Source organism: Brienomyrus brachyistius, chromosome 14, assembly GCF_023856365.1.
Source record: "Brienomyrus brachyistius isolate T26 chromosome 14, BBRACH_0.4, whole genome shotgun sequence".
Classification (NCBI taxonomy): domain Eukaryota; kingdom Metazoa; phylum Chordata; class Actinopteri; order Osteoglossiformes; family Mormyridae; genus Brienomyrus; species Brienomyrus brachyistius.
The window spans coordinates 11,627,503-11,646,148 of NC_064546.1; the positions used below are offsets into that span (position 1 = coordinate 11,627,503).

The 18,646-nt window shown below is 42.4% G+C and overlaps 1 protein-coding gene across 1 annotated transcript in view; it reads right to left on the bottom strand.

The window, feature by feature from the left end:
- Positions 1 to 3,311: 3,311 nt before the first annotated feature.
- smyd3 (SET and MYND domain containing 3) overlaps positions 3,312 to 18,646 on the bottom strand; it is a 145,384-nt gene continuing 130,049 nt past the window's right edge. The window contains exons 11-12 of the mRNA XM_048974553.1: positions 4,142 to 4,250; positions 3,312 to 3,712 (exon numbers count right to left, since the gene is read on the bottom strand). Coding sequence (XP_048830510.1) covers positions 3,611 to 3,712; positions 4,142 to 4,250 — 211 coding nt within the window. The 3' untranslated portion in view covers positions 3,312 to 3,610. The remainder of the gene's footprint in view (positions 3,713 to 4,141; positions 4,251 to 18,646) is intronic.

Sequence of the window (18,646 nt, forward strand, 5' to 3'; positions counted from 1 at the left end):
CGAGTAGCCTGGTTGTGATTCTTTTTTCGTATACCATAAGCAAATAAACATTACGAATCTTCACTTACGCTCTAAGGCTTAATATACAATAAGCTGAGCATTATGTCTTTAAACATACGGCAAAGAACCACCCGATATGCAGTGGTTAGGACAGGGGTGGCCAGTCTTACCCAGAAAGGGTCATTACGTATAAAAGTTTTGACCTAAAGGTTATCCCAAAAACCTGCACACACACGGGCCCTTTGTGGGTATGGTTGCCTTTGTATCATGTTTATCACGCATTTGTAGCTATGAATGTTTTCACGTTTACGAGCTGAACACGCATTGATTAGTACATTTTGCGTAGCTATGACCCAAGCTGCCGTTGTCGGAAACTGTCCGTTGTAAGACCGTAAGCCTGCCATCAGTTAAAAATTGCCCGTTGTTTTTAATAGTGCTTTGATTGCTACTGTGATTTGCCTGTGTGTGCACGTATTGAAAATCAATCAATACCCTTCTGACCAATCAGATTCGAGAGTTCAGCAACTCCACGGTATAACAGCATTCAGATTTCAAGGGATTCAATGTTTTTTTTTTGCCTGTACCTTTGGTCTGGATTTTACCTGCTTGGTCTACCCTCTGTAGGCTTCTTTCTTTCAGATATTACAAAAACAAGAGCAGAAATGAACTTGTCTTTCAGAAACAGAACAGTAAATGTTTACTGGGGAAAAGAGAGACATTAGTTGCAGATAAGATGGAGAACACGCTACTCATGCATGTTCAAAACGAGACGAGCTGTTAATTAACGTTACATCACGCATCTGAAAGCTATGAAGTGGCCGTTGAGTGCTGTCCTCCACATTAAGATAATTCACTGTTATCATTACATAAAAACACAGGCACTTGACACCTCAGTTTAGTCCCCGTGATTTTTTAAGTGCTCCAATTTACTACAGCTCACTCATTTGGTATGTGCATGATGTGTACAATACTAAATTATACTGCAGTCTTGATTTTACGTTTATTTATTCAGCAGAAGTGTTTGTAACATACAAGCAAAGAAGGTTTGGGGTCAAGGAGTATGCAACACCCAGTTAGCCAGGGGACTCGAAACCTTCCGGAAGTGGGTCTGACCTTACCCACTAAGCCCCCCCCCCCATATATAAGACAAGACAAACAAATTCAACTATTGTGTTATTTACTATATTTCTACTTTAATCATATTCTCGACATTCTTTTGCCCCTAGTGAATACATCATGATATTAGAACACAACCATGCTAGAATTCACTTTGAAAAAAAAATTACAAAATACATTTTTTCTGGGATTCCAATTATAAATTCTTTTATAATCACCCTTGAGTGTTTCTCTCTTCTTGCAGTGTGTATTTATTCATAGTGCGTCTACTATTTTGTGAGAAGTAAAAACATGCTATTATTATGGTTTGTTATTATTCAGTATATCTGCATGTGGATATTATATATAGTATATCGAAAATATAAGACCAAGGAAGCAGTTTGCAGATGGTGGGAAGACGTGTGACAAAAATGGATAAAAAAAAGAAGTCAGGTGATCAATGAAGCAGACAGTCAAGGCCGGCTTCCTGTGAAATGACTATATGTTTAACATTCATGCACTAAAGCCTTAAACATCAATGGTGAGGATGTGAATGAAAATGGTCACTCAAAGAGGCTTTAAAGTATGAATCGAGTTTAATTCAGGCTTTGTGATTCGTCGATACATGTGAAAATGCTACAGAAAAAGGAATCGTCGTAAGGGAAGAAAACGAAGCACTGGCGGGTAAAGTGGCCGGGAGAAAGATCTCAATGTGCTAGACGTGGAGCAAAGTGTGTGCAAGTAGGTGCAAGTAGGTGTGCAAAAGTATGGGCTGCGGCGTTTGGATTAGCTAGTGCCCTCCTGGAGAGATCTCAAATGTTCTTGCCTTCCGGAGAAGACCTGAGGAGAGACAGGTCTAATTGGAACTACATGACTGTTAATTAAAGGGGAAAAAAATCTGAGAAGTACAGTAGGTGCTGTGGACAATGGCTTGCTGAAGAGAGGACGAAGTAACCATATAAATGGAGTATGTTACTTTCAGATGGGGGCGATTCTAAGATGGGAACATAAGTCATACAGCGAGGCCAACCTTATTATTAGCCAATGATATAATTTAAAGCCGTGTGTGACGGGGAAGGGGGCACGCCGTGAGCCAATCAGGTTTCAGCTGGGGCCAGGGCTCCTGTGGCCCCACCCCTGCCCTCAGCAGTTCAGGTCCAGAAAGTACAAATTCAGATAATGGTTTGAGTTCAGCTGAGTTCCCTGTGACTCTATATACTCAACTGGTTGTTTGAAACGAAACCTTGGTCTGGATTTTTACTTTCTGGACCTGAACTTTCCACCTCCGTCTCTCAACGTGAGACCTGAAAAAGGCCATCTCAGTGGATGGGCCCGACCAAAACCCATAATGACTCTCATCCAGCAACTCACTTCTGAAATCAACGTGAATGAGCCCTCAAAACCAGCTGTAATGAGGAAAGCCAGATACACGACCATCGACACTTAAAGATCAAGTGAGAGGCATCCAAACCAAGTCCAACCTTCATTTTCCAGTCCGATGACACGAGGGCTGCAGTACAAGCAGAAAAATGAATAGGAAATGAACTGATTTGTAGTTAAGAACTGAATCAGTGTGTGGTTAAAAAAAGGTGTAGTTTGAGAAGACATGAAGTGGGTAAGGAAGACGAGTTTGTCGTGCAGAGATCAGGCTACCCAAAGACTGGCCCAGTAACAAAGCATAATGAAGTGGAGCATGATGCTATCTGTAGCAAAAAGACCTACTTCATTGTGTTTGTATTTTAAGAGACGGTCAATAGGGATGGAGGGATGATTCATGGCTCTTAATACATTATTAATCCCTCCATGTTCCTGCTGCACAGATGAGAGATAAAGGGAATCAGTAAGACAAACAGACGGGCGGCAGGCATCCTGTGCTGGACAAAGAGCGAGGCGACTAACGGCTCACTGGTCAGGGCAGCCCACTGTGCCGCTGTCGGCAGTGCGACGTGCCCTGTCTGCATGGCGGGGGAGAAGTGTTAGGCAATCTCTGGGGTGGGGGGGTTAAAAAAAAAAAAAAAAAACTTGGTGGGGCTTTTGAAACAGATTGCTAATGTTTTTCTGTGCAGAGACTGAGAAGATGAGCAGACAGATGCATAGAGAGACCCTGCCAGTTCAGCTTATTCAGACCCCCAGCTCCCTATAGTCCAGCTGCTCTGAATTCAGACCGTTAACAAGCAGAAATCTGTCATTTACAGGCAAAAATACAAAGCAGCAGATTTACTTCAATAGTTTTATTCCAGACTAAATGTAAAATAAGAGATTCTATTGCAGATTTTGTCAGAGAGAAGTACTTGCGTCTAATGTTTTTGTCAACTAAAAAATACAGAATATGACAAATGAGGCCACTCAGGTATCCGTCTTTCGAAACATAAAAGCTCGTCACGATGATCGATGCACTCGGCCGTCATGCCGGTTAATCGAAAACACTCAGAACATCACATGTGGACTCCCCATAGTGCTGCAGTGAAATTACCCCGGAAAGACCGATCCGGAATATTCCGTCAGCTCGGCTCCGCTAGACACTGCTCATCTCAGCCTGACACTGCTGCAGGATTCCGCTGAGCTCACAGGTTAGGCTGTGCTCACAGCCGTGGGTCACCTTCATGACGTCGTAGGCCTAGCATGAATAAACAGAGGGAGTCAGGAGGCTTCCGGAACGTGCACTGTGCCTTATTCTCCCATCACACCGTGGAAAATGGAAGCCATGTCAACACAGGACGATATACTGCTAGGCGGTACGGTGAACATAAAGGCAGAGAGTGCAGCAAAAGGAGCTAGACATCACATTAGGGATATACCAAGAATTTCTATTTCAGTTTTATTTGTATAGTGCATTTTCACGGTGAAACATTGTCTCAAAGTGCTACACATTATCCCCGCCCAATGCCAAACGACAGAAGGCAGATGACAGACAGTACACAGTGCACAGTACAGACAGCAGGGGGCGCACCCTCCATATTGCCCTTATATTGTACCACAGCAGACCAGCAAAAATGCTCCCATTTAGCCAGGCCTACAGAAAGTTACCTTGTAGCTAATGACAAACCTGCTTTAGGGTCCCATAAGCCTCTTCCAGCCTCCCCAGGTACTGCTGCAGTTTTCCAACCCTCATCAGCTGAACTGCCAGGGCTGGGTGGGGGTATGGATAGTAAAACCTTGGATGAGACAAACATAAAATTATAGGCGGCAGCACAAGAACACCTGGACCACACAAGGACATTCATGGCAAAGTGATTTCATAACCCTCCCAAGCAAAGCTCAGTTACCAAAGGTAGTTAGTCTTGGTTATGAGAGACAAAACTCAACTGGGCGCTGTCCACTGTAAGAATGCATCCTTCAGACTGAGCTGTGGGAGGCTGGACATAGAAATGCTGCACTGTGAAGAACTGCAATAAGTGACAATAAGGCAGATGCTCTGTTAGCATCCCAACAGTCATGGGGATACAAGCCAGCGTCCTACTGCTCTCTTGGCAGCAATGAATGGGTCATTACACAAGCGGAGTTATGAACAAACACAGTAACGTATGTTGTACAAGTTGATAAATATCATATTACGTTGAGTTAAATCATAGTATTAGAACATTTGATCATGAAATGATAGAAATGCAGTGGTTTTAAAATGAATTTTTTCTAAAGAAAAAGCAGGGAATTAAGTGCAGTATTACACAGCGCTTTCCACCTGTTTAATATCCTGCACACTGAAAGCCACATGTCAGTATGTTGCCTATTTCCCATAATGTGCCGTAATTATTTACAAATCGCAATGAGATTTTAGAATGTGTCAGCCACCGCCTATCCCAAAGGCCAAACTCAACACATCAATCTCGCCGGAGCAAAGCTGCACCATCTACACACACTAACATGATTCGCCACTTATGACCTGCAGATTCCACGCGTACCAAAAAAACACAAAAGATTAAACACTCTGAAGCACACACTGCAGTTCCAGGAGCCCAGAGAGTAAATAAAAATTAAGTTAAAAACAAATCACTTAAATGTAGCGTAATTATAAATGCATAACATCTAAAATCCAACATTTTTTAATAAGTAATAGCTAACAAAAGGTTACAGTTTTTCTTTAAACCATCATAACACAGTAACAAAGTAAATCCTGAAATAAACAGAGGGCTGGGTGCTGACTGGGACCCTCTCCCCCTGGCAGATGAGCCTGACAGGCAGGTTTACACTCTTGTACTCTCCTTCACATTGTTTTCAGCACCTTCTTGATATCACTCATTACTGGCAGTAAGACCACATGCTACAGACCTTGGGCTGAGATCAGCATGATTATCTATCATGTCAAAAGCAAAGATTCTCACAGATTTTTCTCCGTCTGGTTCCAAACGAAACCACAGGTGGTCCTCTGGATTTACTGCTGACATACGTTTAATGGAGCTCAGTGCAGTTTTTATGGCTTCTCCATATGTTTAAGTGCACATCCACTAATTGATGGTTTTAGTTTTTCCTCTCTTCTGATTGTATTTCATATGTATAAAAAATGTATAATTTATATGACCTCGTTTTTGCAGAGACAGACGACAGCTTCAAGTTCTCTGATGTCACGCTGCTGCTGTGCTTGTTTGGCTAACAAAGGAAATGCAAAGGAATGTTACACAACCTACAGTTCCATGTGCACAGCTGGGTCTTTCACACAAAACAAAACCTCAGGTCAGCTCTTGGAACCTGAGCCAGAAACATTTGGGCTACAGGTCTACACCTTTACCTTCTGTTCTGCAGCATCCGTCCTGCAGAACCAGGCGCTGAACTGTGAGATCTTTCTCAATGAAGTGAAACTCAGTGCACTCTGCCAGGCAGGCAGGTAGGAAATGTGCCGTGGCGATGTGTGAGATGAAACACCAGCACCTACTGCCAACTCTGCCTCTCCTCTAAACAGACTTCAGAGCAGGATGTCCGAATGCCAGGCGATACAACCATGTTTATACATTAGTTTAGACTGGTATACAAAACACGCATCCATCATCCGGCCACTTACCCAATACAAGCACTGGTGCCTATCCCAGGAAGCAGGGGAGGAGATAGACTAGCATCTCATATAGACTATCACAGTGTATCATAGGGCAAACACAGCAATCTGACATTTTGTCTGTCAAAATGCTATTTTAAAACCTCTCCTAAAATCACAGTATTTGCAGCGACTGTCCAATACACCTGACCACTACTCTACCTCGTAATCAATAGCTCATTCAGTTATCTGACAAACTAAGTGAGCTGGCGGAGATATTTAACAACTGCATGGAATGGCTGGGGTGCCCCTGAGGCGAGGTTTGGTGTTCATCTAGCTACCCAGTAAGATATACATTTACTACCCAGATAAATAACCTTAAGCATTTCCTTTGACTGCTTGAAACTTTTGTATAATACTGCACATATACACTTACACACCGAGCAGAATTAGATGCCGATTCACTACCTGCATGTCTTTGGACTGTGGGAATGAAACACACAGAGAAGAAGCAATCTAAACACAGAAGGAGGGGCAAGATCTAAAGCCCAAATCCAAGAGATGCGTGGCAACAGTGACACCCAATGTGCCAACCTATAAAATGTCTTATATTAAAGACCACTATATGCCATATATATTCTGGAATATAGAATATTAAGTCAATACATACATAAAACATTAGGATAACACTTTACTTAAGGCCATGTTTTTAGAAATGTAGAAACACATTCATAATGCATTATGATACATTCATAAAGCACATACACAGTAAAACTATAAATATTTATAAAAAGGCATAACACATTACAGCAATGTGTATTATGAATGAATGCTTATGAATGAATGCTCCATGAAGCTTTAATCTATAATGCATTGTAGATGCCTTTATAATGCATTATAATGGTCAGTATAAGTACTGTATTAAGGGTGCTTTTATACTGCATTATGAAGGTATCTATACTGCATTATAGATGAGCTTCATAAAGCATTCATAATGCATAAGAAACATGACTATAATGTAATGCCTTTAGATAAATAATTATAGCCATATTTATACTTGCATTATTATTTGTTATCTGTTTATAAATGACTAACAAAATGGCCTTAATTAGTATTGGTTTTGGAGTAGATATTCATGCCTATTATTTCTGCTAACAAGGAAACCAACAGGAGACATTTCCCAATAAAATCTAGGTGTTTCAGAATTATTTAAAAAGTACTGAAAATCCGTAGAATGCATAACATTTCCTCTCATCAGATACCTGGTTTAAATAGGATAGTAGTCATCATTTAATGAGGTCACAAGGTAATTTCTGAAAACAAAGGGCCTGTAACTGATATGAGAAAAATAACAAAATATTAAAAATACATAATAAAAGTTCTCCAGAACCATGACCGATTGGAAAATGGAAGGATGGATGAATGGATGGGTAGATGTAATACACTTTCCTCTGGGTACCCAAATCATGTCTGCTAATAATCGGAACTTAATTTCATTTCTATATGCAGAATACTAATTTAATGACAGCAAATCTCATGAAAATCATTTTTTAAATGAGAAAAGCTGTAAGCTGGTAGTAGGTTTACTCTGGAAAAACACCAGGACGCAAATCAGTAACAACAAGAAGACCATTATTAATACCACTGTGTATACTGGGATGTGGCTGAGGCATTAGATCTAGATTGAGACTCTGTTGCTTTGGCAACAGCATCAGGGCTCCCGTCGGGGGAAAAACTCAAAAGGGCCTTAATTTCATTATTAAAAAAAAAAGCAAATGCATCCTCTCTCTTACTACATCAGTGCTAAATCATTCCAAAAAGACAAAGAATGTCTCCCTCCTAGAGGAATACTAAATTATGATTCTATCTTCGCAAACCACTGACTAGTTCAAAAACTCTAGAGATTAGGTGGGTTGCTGAAAACGATACTATTATCACGGATCTGGCAAACACACTTTAAAAAAATGAGAATTTTTGCACAATAATTCAAAGGCTGTGTAAGTTAGCCCCAACCGCATTCTTGATATAAATCAAAATAATTTTTTCTGCATAACTGCCATAGATTATTTAAATAGTTTTTGGTTCCCTGCCAAACAATAGAACACTGCTATAATAATTCAGAACAATGAAATAAATCCCAGAGATCTATCACAGATAAAAGAACAGGATGGTGTTCAGCAGATTTTGAATACGAAATTGTCTTTGATATCAGTGTCTGACAGTTCTTATCAACAAAAAAAAAGTAATAAACGCCACTAACAAACTATTTACTATCCACCTGTTACGAGAAGATTTCATAGGCTTTCAGTAGTAGAATGAGTCAAACCCAATGCAGGCTGTGCAGGGATCCATTGCATCGCCATGCAGAGTCGGCCCCTATGAATCACGCTGCTTTCTTCTGACTGCCTGGTCACTCCTGGGTGTCACCTTCATGATGCACCCCTCTGTAAACTCCCCCCCCCCCACCCCACCCCCACCTTGCTGCATTCCCTGGTAATCAACACACATGCATCAGGAGACAAGCATGAGAGTCGACTGGGAGCATCTCCGTCCCTGTCTCTGTCCCCGTCCCTGTCCCTGTCTCCATCCTCGTCCCTGTCTCCATCCTAGTCCCTGTCTCCGTCCCCGTTCCTGTGAGGGACACTCCTTCGCGTGAATCTCTAACCCAGTTGTTCCCACTAACCATCTGCTGCTATTTCAAAAGAATCTGCAGATGATCGAAGATTAAACAATCACTCAGGCTGCATCCTCCCTTGCTTCCCTTGGGGTTTATTTTACTGTTGTGTGAGCTGCAGAAAATTCCTCCTTTTTCACAAAACAGCCAGCTCTTTTCATTATTTAACGGAAAAGAGCTGTTCTTCCTGTACATTTCTACCCCCCCCCCCCCCCAATTCACCCATACTCATGCTGTACTTTGGTTGTTACACTGATCTCAGTTCATAAAAATTCTGGAAAGCAGGAATATGGTTCTTCTACGGCGTTTAATGTTTTACAAAGGAAAGAGGACCACATTATTATTTGTACCTCTCAACGACTGCGCTCAAACGGGTCTGTAAAGGGGGAGGTCTGCTTTTTATCGCTGGTAAATTTGATTTCATTAATACATCTTTAATCTTCCTCATGTCTTTCAGGGACAAGCTCTTCCGTTCCAGTGACATCATAGTCTTTACATCTCAGCGATACTGTTGTGCTGATTAACATTCCCACTCACAAGCATGTCAGAATCAACACAAATAAGATACATGCATAGACAGAGAGACAATGCATTGCAGGTGATATAAAAACGTATCTATTCATGCTGCTGAAGAACATTTTAATTGTAAATATTTATTTTCCTGTTGGAGAACCACAACTAGCCCATATATACTAAAAAATGAGGAATGCAGAGAGTATTTCAAAGGGCTGATTTACTCCTGATCCTAACATCTTATCAAGAAAGTTATGGCAACACCATACATTGTTAAGATGGAAAAGGAAGCTGTGAGCTGTGGTTTTAAATGGGGGGAAAAACCAGGGCATGACGGATCACTGGCAAGGAAACTGTCCTTGAGAGATGGGGAGAAGTTGGGTGTTTTATAATTTGTGACGTGAACACAGAGACTCCTGGCTACAACCAGACACTCGACTCCTAGGGTCCCGTCTCGATTAATCCTTGTTTCAGTTGGCATCAGCTACAATCAACGTCACTAGGTTACCTTGTATTGCTACAGATTGCTGACCAGCTGAGCACCACTTGACTTGATCGCACATGTTGTTAAAATGGAACGTTAACAGCACTGAATGGCGCGGGGGCCATAAGAAAACAGACAGATCCCTTTTCTAGTCATTTGCCACAGCTACAGCAATCTATACAGAAAAAATAAGACCCATAAGTGTAAAGTAATGACACCCACTGCTACCTGAAGCCCCAGATGCTGTACTCTTGACCAAGGTCCTAAGCGTGGAACCTGCCAGTAAAATATCCAGTATAAATCTACTGCAAAATGGCAAATCAAGCTGGATAAAAATCACTGACTGCAAAACAATCATCACTAACAAAGAACTAGCATCTTTGTCATCACTGTGACTATTACAGTAATAACAGAGAATGGGAGCGGCAGTAAATGGGACTGTTTGCCTGGATCCGTAACGTCTAGACCTCATTCTGAGCTTCCACCACTAAACTCGAGAAAGGCCTTCAGGCAAAAGTGCTTTGGTTAAAAATTCCCAGACCACATGACTGAGTGACAAACCGTACAATGTCTTCATTGTAATGAGTAAAATCACACAGCCATCGCTTTTCCAACCTCGAATCCTCAACAGGGTGGTAGGGGAGGCCTGGAGCCTAGGGGTACATGCATGGCGTATAACGCAGGGAGCATCTGCGATGCACACGTGAGGCGCTTTTCCACTGCAAGAACTTTTTTCAGGAGCCAGTACCTTTTCCAGGAACCAGAAACTTGTCTCACGTTCCCACCCAAGTAACTCGGCCCGACTGTAATTTCTCTGAGGTAGTTGCTCGACCTTATTTTAGACCCTACTCTGGAGTAGGTCATTTTTGAGTAGGTAACTACAGGGTGGGGCTTAATGCTATACACTTTACTGATTGGTTGACCACAAGCACCAGCGGTAACTTGGAAGTTACTGAGAAGGGCATGGAAAACGGAGAATTAGTAGAGCAAAAACTGAGCAGGTGGAATTATTTTTGTATCTCAATAACTCATTAATGGATACATTTTTTTCCTCGCGTCTCATATTTCTGCTTTAGAAAATTCAATTCATAACTGATATCGCCGATGTTGGCAGGGAAACTTGCCATGACTTATTAGCGGATTAACGTCACATCGTTTTTTTATTCTGTGGAAAAGAAAAGATGCTATCCAGATATAATGAATTATAAACATGTCATGGGGATTTTATCCTGTATTTTCAGATTGCAGGATTAATTCCCCCAATAATTAAATAACTAACTGACTTGCTCATATCCATTGCTCTGGGGTGGCAATAAAGCTTTGTGTGAAATTACATGTGAAGCATAACCTACGAGCTTTTTGCGTCTCCCATATAATTTCTTTTCTTGTTATTCAGCGTAAAGGTCACAGTTCCTGTTATGTGGTGGGACTGCGGCACACGACAGTGGCCAGGAACTGCAGAAAATCCCGGTCGCGATGACCCAGGAACTGAACTTGGGTATCTGAACCTGGGCGGGAAAGTGACTAATCATTCACGACAGTCAGTTACCCTGAGGTCTCCAAATGTAACTGGACTGGGCTGAAGTATCTCCCAAACTGGGAGAACACACAGAACAGTGGTGGTAGTCGAACCTCCAACCCTGGAGGCGTAAGGCAGCCAAACCAGGAAAGAAAAATGTGACAGTGAAAACAAAAAATGAGTAACTGAGGCAGTAACTGTAAATTAGCTGGAAAAAAAAATCAGTTACTCAAGTATATATGCGACTCCCCCAAAATACTTGATTTTTCACTGGTTTCACTGAAAACACGGGCAGATGAAAGTCTGCAGTGACAATTTAAGCACAGAGAAATGCCGCGGACCATAAACATCCACTTATGCAAATGAAAACGGATGAATGCAGTAAATAGATTAAAAAATGAAACCAAACAGAAACACAACACAATCGCAGCAGTGGTGCATCTGCTCTGAACTCCAAGTCCATTTAGATTCACTTGGACCCGGGGAAATTTTCAACTCACTGAAGTGTATCACCTTGATAAGGTGACAGCACTGCCATACGCAATAAAGCTGCACTTTCCGCATCTATAACAGAAACAGCGGCGATATGAAGCAGGCTGCTCATGACACTGCAGTCATCTGGATCCCTGAAGCATAAAAGGAAACTTAATTCACCAACAGAATCGGACCAGAGAACTGCTAAAGAAACCAGGATCACATGCTCAGAAAAGAGGGAATTAGCATTAAGAATAGTATTTATAACATTTATAAAGCACTTTAATAAAAACAGGACAGGGGCGGCATGGTGGTGCAGTGGTTAGCACTGTTGCCTCACACCTCTGGGACCCGGGTTCGAGTCTCTGCCTGGGTTACATGTGTGTGGAGTTTGCATGTTCTCCCCATGTCGTCGTGGGGTTTCCTCCGGGTACTCTGGTTTCCCCCCACAGTCCAAAAACATGCTGAGGCTAATTGGACTTGCTAAATTGCCCGTAGGTGTGCATGTGAGAGTGAATGGTGTGTGAGTGTGCCCTGCGATGGGCTGGCCCCCCATCCTGGGTTGTTACCTGCCTCGTGCCCATTGCTTCCGGGATAGGCTCCGGACCCCCCGCGACCCAGTAGTAGGATAAGCGGTTTGGAAAATGGATGGATGGATGGAAAACCAGGACATGAAATAGTTAATGCGCATCAGCAATTAATAAATAATCCATAATACTCTGCTTATAGTTTATCACAAAGATAGCTGTAGAAGGATTAAATAAAATACATGTTCCAATTACATTCCTTTATATAGACAAGGAACAAATAGAAATCCGTGTTTTTTGATTGGTGAGATCTTCCCTCAGGATTTGGTGTCCGCATGGTGAAATGCAAGAAATGATTTTCTATTTTGCTATAGTGTAGCCGTTCATAATGTTACAAATGGGGTTTGTGAAATTTGCGTAGTGCTTAGACATACCCAAAAAAAAAAAAAAAAAAACCTTTATAAATATTGACATGATCCACGTTGCACCTCATTTAGCCTTTGAATAAATCATAATACCGGAATTACAAGCATAAAATACACGCAATGCCTACTGCATTAGGAATACTGAGAACGGATTCATGCAGGAGCACACATTGTAGCCAGGAACCACAACCATGATAACCAAGCAGGTACATCACCGGACCCAGACCACGTTGGCCACCCCAAAAGTCTGGTAGTAGGTTTCATGGTGTCAGAATGCCGATTTCCAGTTTGATTTCTTCCAATTAGGTCATCATCACCACCAGCTGAATCTGGACTACCGGAATATAAAGAGCCACGTCACTTTACACAGAGCCAAACGGTTATTTATTTCAGTTACGCCCTTTATCCACACAGAAAAATTCTCCCTTCTTTTTTTAAAATTTAACGAAAGTCATACTTCCAGTACTACATTATCATGGTTTATGTAGCACGGCATGTGCATTGCTTTCAGTTATATGTATGAGGTATCACCGTCTCATGATGAGGTATGGCGTGCCGGTGTAAGAGAGTGCATCACTTACACATGGGGTTTAATACTTATAAGACTGAGAAGGAAGGACATAGGACCAGGGGTGTATGCAGGGGCGGGATCACAGGGGAACTGGCCACAACAGAAAGCTGATTGGCCCCCAGAGTGCCCTCTCCCCTGTCACTCACCGATCCAAAACATATCATTGGTTAATGATAAGGCTGGCCTCTCTTACATCCCCTGCCTTAACAGAAACCTAGAGCAGCTTCTGCATAGGACTAAAAAGGCCAGTGAGGAACGACAGCCACACGGAAGTATAACTAATTTGATTTTAGTAAATAAATTCACTTTTTTTCCATGCAATTAAACATGTGCATTGCAAATGCTAAGCATAATAATAAGCAGTGATGTCACACCCTTATTCATTTCATTTCAAAAACAGAGAAAGAGCTGCTAATCAAACCTTTAATAATATACATGTGGCAGTATGTCAAGTACAGAATGAAGCCCACAAATGTCCTTTTACTAGAAGCCTTTAAAAAAATCTTTTAAAATGCAAAATTATGATAATGCAATACCAGCGAAGCGAGTATTCCTGATAAAGTGGCCAACACTTCAGCGATTTATACGCGCAAGACTTGAAATATATATTTTTTTATACTCCCAGTTTCACGTCTGGATCCCTTCAGTAGTAATCAAGTAGAGCGTTGTGATGGTTAAAAAAAAGTCTGGGTGGAAATCAGAGCAAGTAACCAGCACCTCAGCTCTGAACTATTGAACCTGACAGTGTCAGTACAGGTGGGATGGAGATATGGGAAAGTAAAGAGGACAAAGGGACTTCATGGATGCTAGAGGAACCAGCAGACATGCTCCTTGTCCTCCTGACTCTATATTTTCATGGAATCACTCACTCGAGCGTCACTCTCTAATCTATGGTATGTGGATCCTTGACGTTCCTTCAGCCTGAAGCCCCATATCCCCTATCGAGAGGACAATTTGTTTGCCGGCAGACTTGTAAACACATCATGAGTCAGAAACTTTAAAGCATTCTTTCTGCAAGACGAGACTGGATCCTCTAGCGATTTCCGAAAACCACGAAAGGTGACTGGCAATTTCCACGTTTCGTTGAGACATTTCTTCACAATGTGGAATCAAACACTTATGGAATTGACATCCCTTTGTATCAATTACTTGCATGTGGATTTTAAGAATCACCCTCACTCTGGTAGTAAATGGCATATATTCCACATCCTGTATATGGCTAATGATTTTTTTTTGCTCCGTACTTTTGTTGATAGTCTAGCAGTTTGGTTGCCTGCTACAGTATGTCCAACCCAAGCACTGTCTTAATAGCGAGAGTTCCATCATCGGCCATGACAACCATGTTCCAAAAACCCTCAACTGGCAGCTGTACTTCTGTTTGCGAGTGAGTATTCTTTGTGTCGAGGATCTTTGCATCTCACAAAATGTCTGCAGCTTTTCCCCAGTTGAATTAAGATGGTGCAACACACATATTCCCAGCTTTCCGTGAATTGTGAAAGACTGAACCTGGACATCTATGAAAAATATCAAGGTCTGTCTTCATGCCGAGGGAGATGTATGAATTGTGGACTCGGTATTCCGTATAAAGATACTGGATTGGTGACACTCACAGGTTTAGATTGCAGTTTTGTAAGGCGATGACTTGCAATGAATTGTAATGAAGCACTAACAAAGAGAGACGCTGTGCGTAATGAGATGCTTGTACCCTCCTGCATGTTCGCCAATTGTTGTACATTTCATGCCAGAACTTCATCAGCTTGTCAGCTGCCATCCTACCACCAGCACTAGTGCTTCATCACCTGAAGCACATTATTATTTACCTGGCTGTCAGTGCTACTGCGTGGGCCCTCATGACACGGAGTTCACCATTCCTGTGACTCCACCTACGCTACTTCGTCTAATGGCCAACGGCAAACCCAGTTCTCCTGTAGGAATCTCCATGCAATTTTTATAAACGGCACTTCGAGGCTCTTAAAACCTCGAACTGCCCCGCATCTCTAGACTCTGCGTTAAAACTGCCCGCGTAAAATGCTGGATTGTTTATTATTTATGATTTTGTGGAATGCAGAGAACATAACCTGAGACATCATCTCAGTTTGCCAGATTTAGAATGCGATGTCATAAAAGGCCCTGTAGGTGTAAAGGCCTACTGTTGCAATATGCCTCAGTTTTTTTGTGGCATACACTAAAGTGAAAGCAGAAACAGCCCTGGGGCCCAGTTGTGAAATCACTGCCAGCTCTGGTGTTTGAACCAGTGACCTTCCGATCACCAGTGAGTCAATCAGTGCTCCACGCAGTACACGTGTACATATACATTCATATGACTCAAACATACAGCTAACCACACTTCTTAACCTCATTGCTTTGCCCTATATTGTAATACCCATAACATTTCCTTCCCAGTGCATTAACATATTTGGCATTTCCTGAAGTGCACTGTCTGCCTATTCTAACTTACACATTCTAGCTTCTTTCATGCAAATGCAGCACACGACCAAGGTCGTAGCAGGAACGCTCGAGTGAGAGTCTAGGTCCTTCCTCCCCACATTTCCGTAACACACACCTGGTCAGCTTTTAGATGACAGTGCACACCTTCGTCAGAGAGTGACGGCATTTCTGCTGCCTTCCCTCTCCAGTTTACCAGTTTATGGTTCATGTGCAGGAAGCTGTAACGGTTCACTGTCGCTCACACTCTCGCTCTTAGCGGTGAAGCCAAGCGCACAATATCGCCACTTCCAACCTGCCTGACAGCGAGCACGTCTACACAAGTAGAGACCATAAGAAGGTCACGTCCACCATCAAGGATCCCAGCCATCCCAGAAACAACCAGTTTACACTCCTGCCATCAGGGAATCAGCATCGGAGTATCGCAGCTTGGACAAAGAGGCTCCATCCATCCATCCATGTATCTGTATGTCTATAAGCTTTTACAAATGATTTTCTTTATATATTTACATTGTTATTGGAAGCTCACAGGGAAACATTTTGCTGCCTGTGGTTGGCTGTAATGTTGTACATTTGATAAATACACTACTTTGGCTTCTTACAGGTCAGGTGCAGTCTGCGGCAGATCCGATGGAAACCCCCGATAGCTTGTCATAGCTTCCCTGCTGGCAGCAAAGCAGCAGCAATTAGTGTGAAGGCAGACGTGACAGACGTTACCTGCCAATGACCATTAGCCAGTAACTGCTGGTGCCCTGGAATGCGGCCCTTTCTCTACCTCATTGAATCGAAGGCTTAATAGCAGCCATTTACATATTAATTACATGCCATTGTGTTTCTGTCTTAATGGGGCGTTCTGCTTAAGCAGCTGTCCCACAGAGAAACTCACACAGGCTGATCTGTGATTGGGTCAAACTCCAACCCATCGCTCATTTCTGAGAAAGGAACCCGTACCTCGGCTCCCTCATTTGTCTTGTCAACACAACACCTGGTCTTTGACTCATTCCTGTTAATGCGCATTTTCATTTGATCACTGCGTTGTTTCACAAGCCAGTCCTTGGGGATCCCAAGTCCACGTTTCTTTTCCCACCAAGTTAATCGATTGCACAAGATACCTGGTACAGCAGTATTGGGAGCTTAGAGGGAGTGAAAATATGGACCTGGGGTCCCTTGAAGCCTGGGTTGAGAAACAGTGGATCACTACTGTTATTTTGCTGTGCACATGCACAAAGACAATGAAGCTAACTTATACGTACCTCCCTTTATTTATAAGTCATTAGGGTTAAATGCTAGTTCATAAACAAAACCAGAGACAGGTCAGAGTATGGGCAATTTGATCATTATAATTAGTCTCAGCATGCTTTTGGACTGTGGGGGGAAACCGGAGTACCTGGAGGAAACCCCCAATGACACAGGGAGATGATGCAAACTCCACACATATGAAACCTGAGCGGAGACTCGAACCCTCGTCCCAGAGGTGTGAGCCAACAATGCTGATCAACAATGCTGATCAACAATGCTAACCACCCAAAGAGAGATACATAAAGGCACAATAATTATGCTTCTGTACATTCATCAAGGTACAGGGAAGGTGTTTTGAAATTAATAATTTATTAAAATGCAACATTTTCTATCACGATGTTATTTGAAAAAAAATTACTGTAGAAATCTGTGATAGGAGGTATAATTAGTGGCCATTCATTATGATTGCAGATAATGGATAGCGGGTTTTCAGCCGCGATCATCAGGAAGCGTTACTGCAGTCCGATAGGCTGAGACAGGTGGCAGTGTTGGTAAATACTGACAAATACCCATAATGATGATGCTGGGGGTGAATTAAAGTAGCAACGTCTATCAGAGATGCCTCTGCAGCGCCCCCTGTGCTTCAACGAAGGGCGTATATGGGGACGTCCAGACGCTGGTTAGTGTGTAAATACCACTTTAAACCTCAGCACCATCTTGTCCTACTTGCATGTTATTGCAAATGTATGTATCATATATTGCACGCGTGTTATTTATAATCACTATTCTGTTATTTATTTATTAATACCTTCATATGTATGTATGTGAAGTATGTGCACTACAAAGAGAACAGCTGGAACTTAATGGTAAGGGGAGCCTCTGGGTGAGCCAGGTCCAGGCTGTGCTTCAGGGAATGAAGGGGAGTTTAATCAGGGAAGTGCGCTGCTCATTCTTAACACCTGCTGCACCCCATTACCTGTCCAGGGGCCTGGGCAAGGAAGATGGCAGAGCTCAGATGACAGGGCATAATTCCAGCCATAAACCAGCGAATTATGCCAAGAAATAGGAGCTATTAACTGTCAAGATTAATAGAAAGCGTTTTATCTGAATTGGTGGGTTTAGGATAGAGAGAGAGAGAGAGAATACTTAGCCAAGTATGTAAAGTGTTCCCTTCCAATCAATCCTGATTACCTAATGACTGTGAACACTGATAATCAAGTGTTTTCCTTTTATTTCTGTTTGTGACAGAATAATGTCACATTTTCTCTCTAAATGAATCTGTTTGGAGCCAAACAGATCTTCTGAACTTTAAAAGTCCAACTTTTGGTAGAAATCATGTGCAGGAACAGTACTTGTCTAATAATTCAGCACCCAATGCGCAGATGCTGAACACCGCTGCTGTACTGAGCCGTACTTCTGCAGGGTAAATCAGTCACACGTGCAGTAAGACACCCCAGAGGGTGACAACCTTGTGGGGGCCACTGCCTCCCGTACCACACTCCAGCACCGAAGGACTTGTGCCGGCCCCCTAGTGGGCGAGAATCAGCTCTACCCCCCCAAAATGGTGCCCACAGCCTCTCCGGTGCCCTTTCCCCATGTCCTTAAATAAACCTCGCCCCTCCTGGTGCTTTTTCATGGACTTTCATACCTCCTCACTCAGCACACCAATAAAGTGGCCACCAAGTGTGTCGTTTCCTAAAAAAAAATCCCAGAGGAA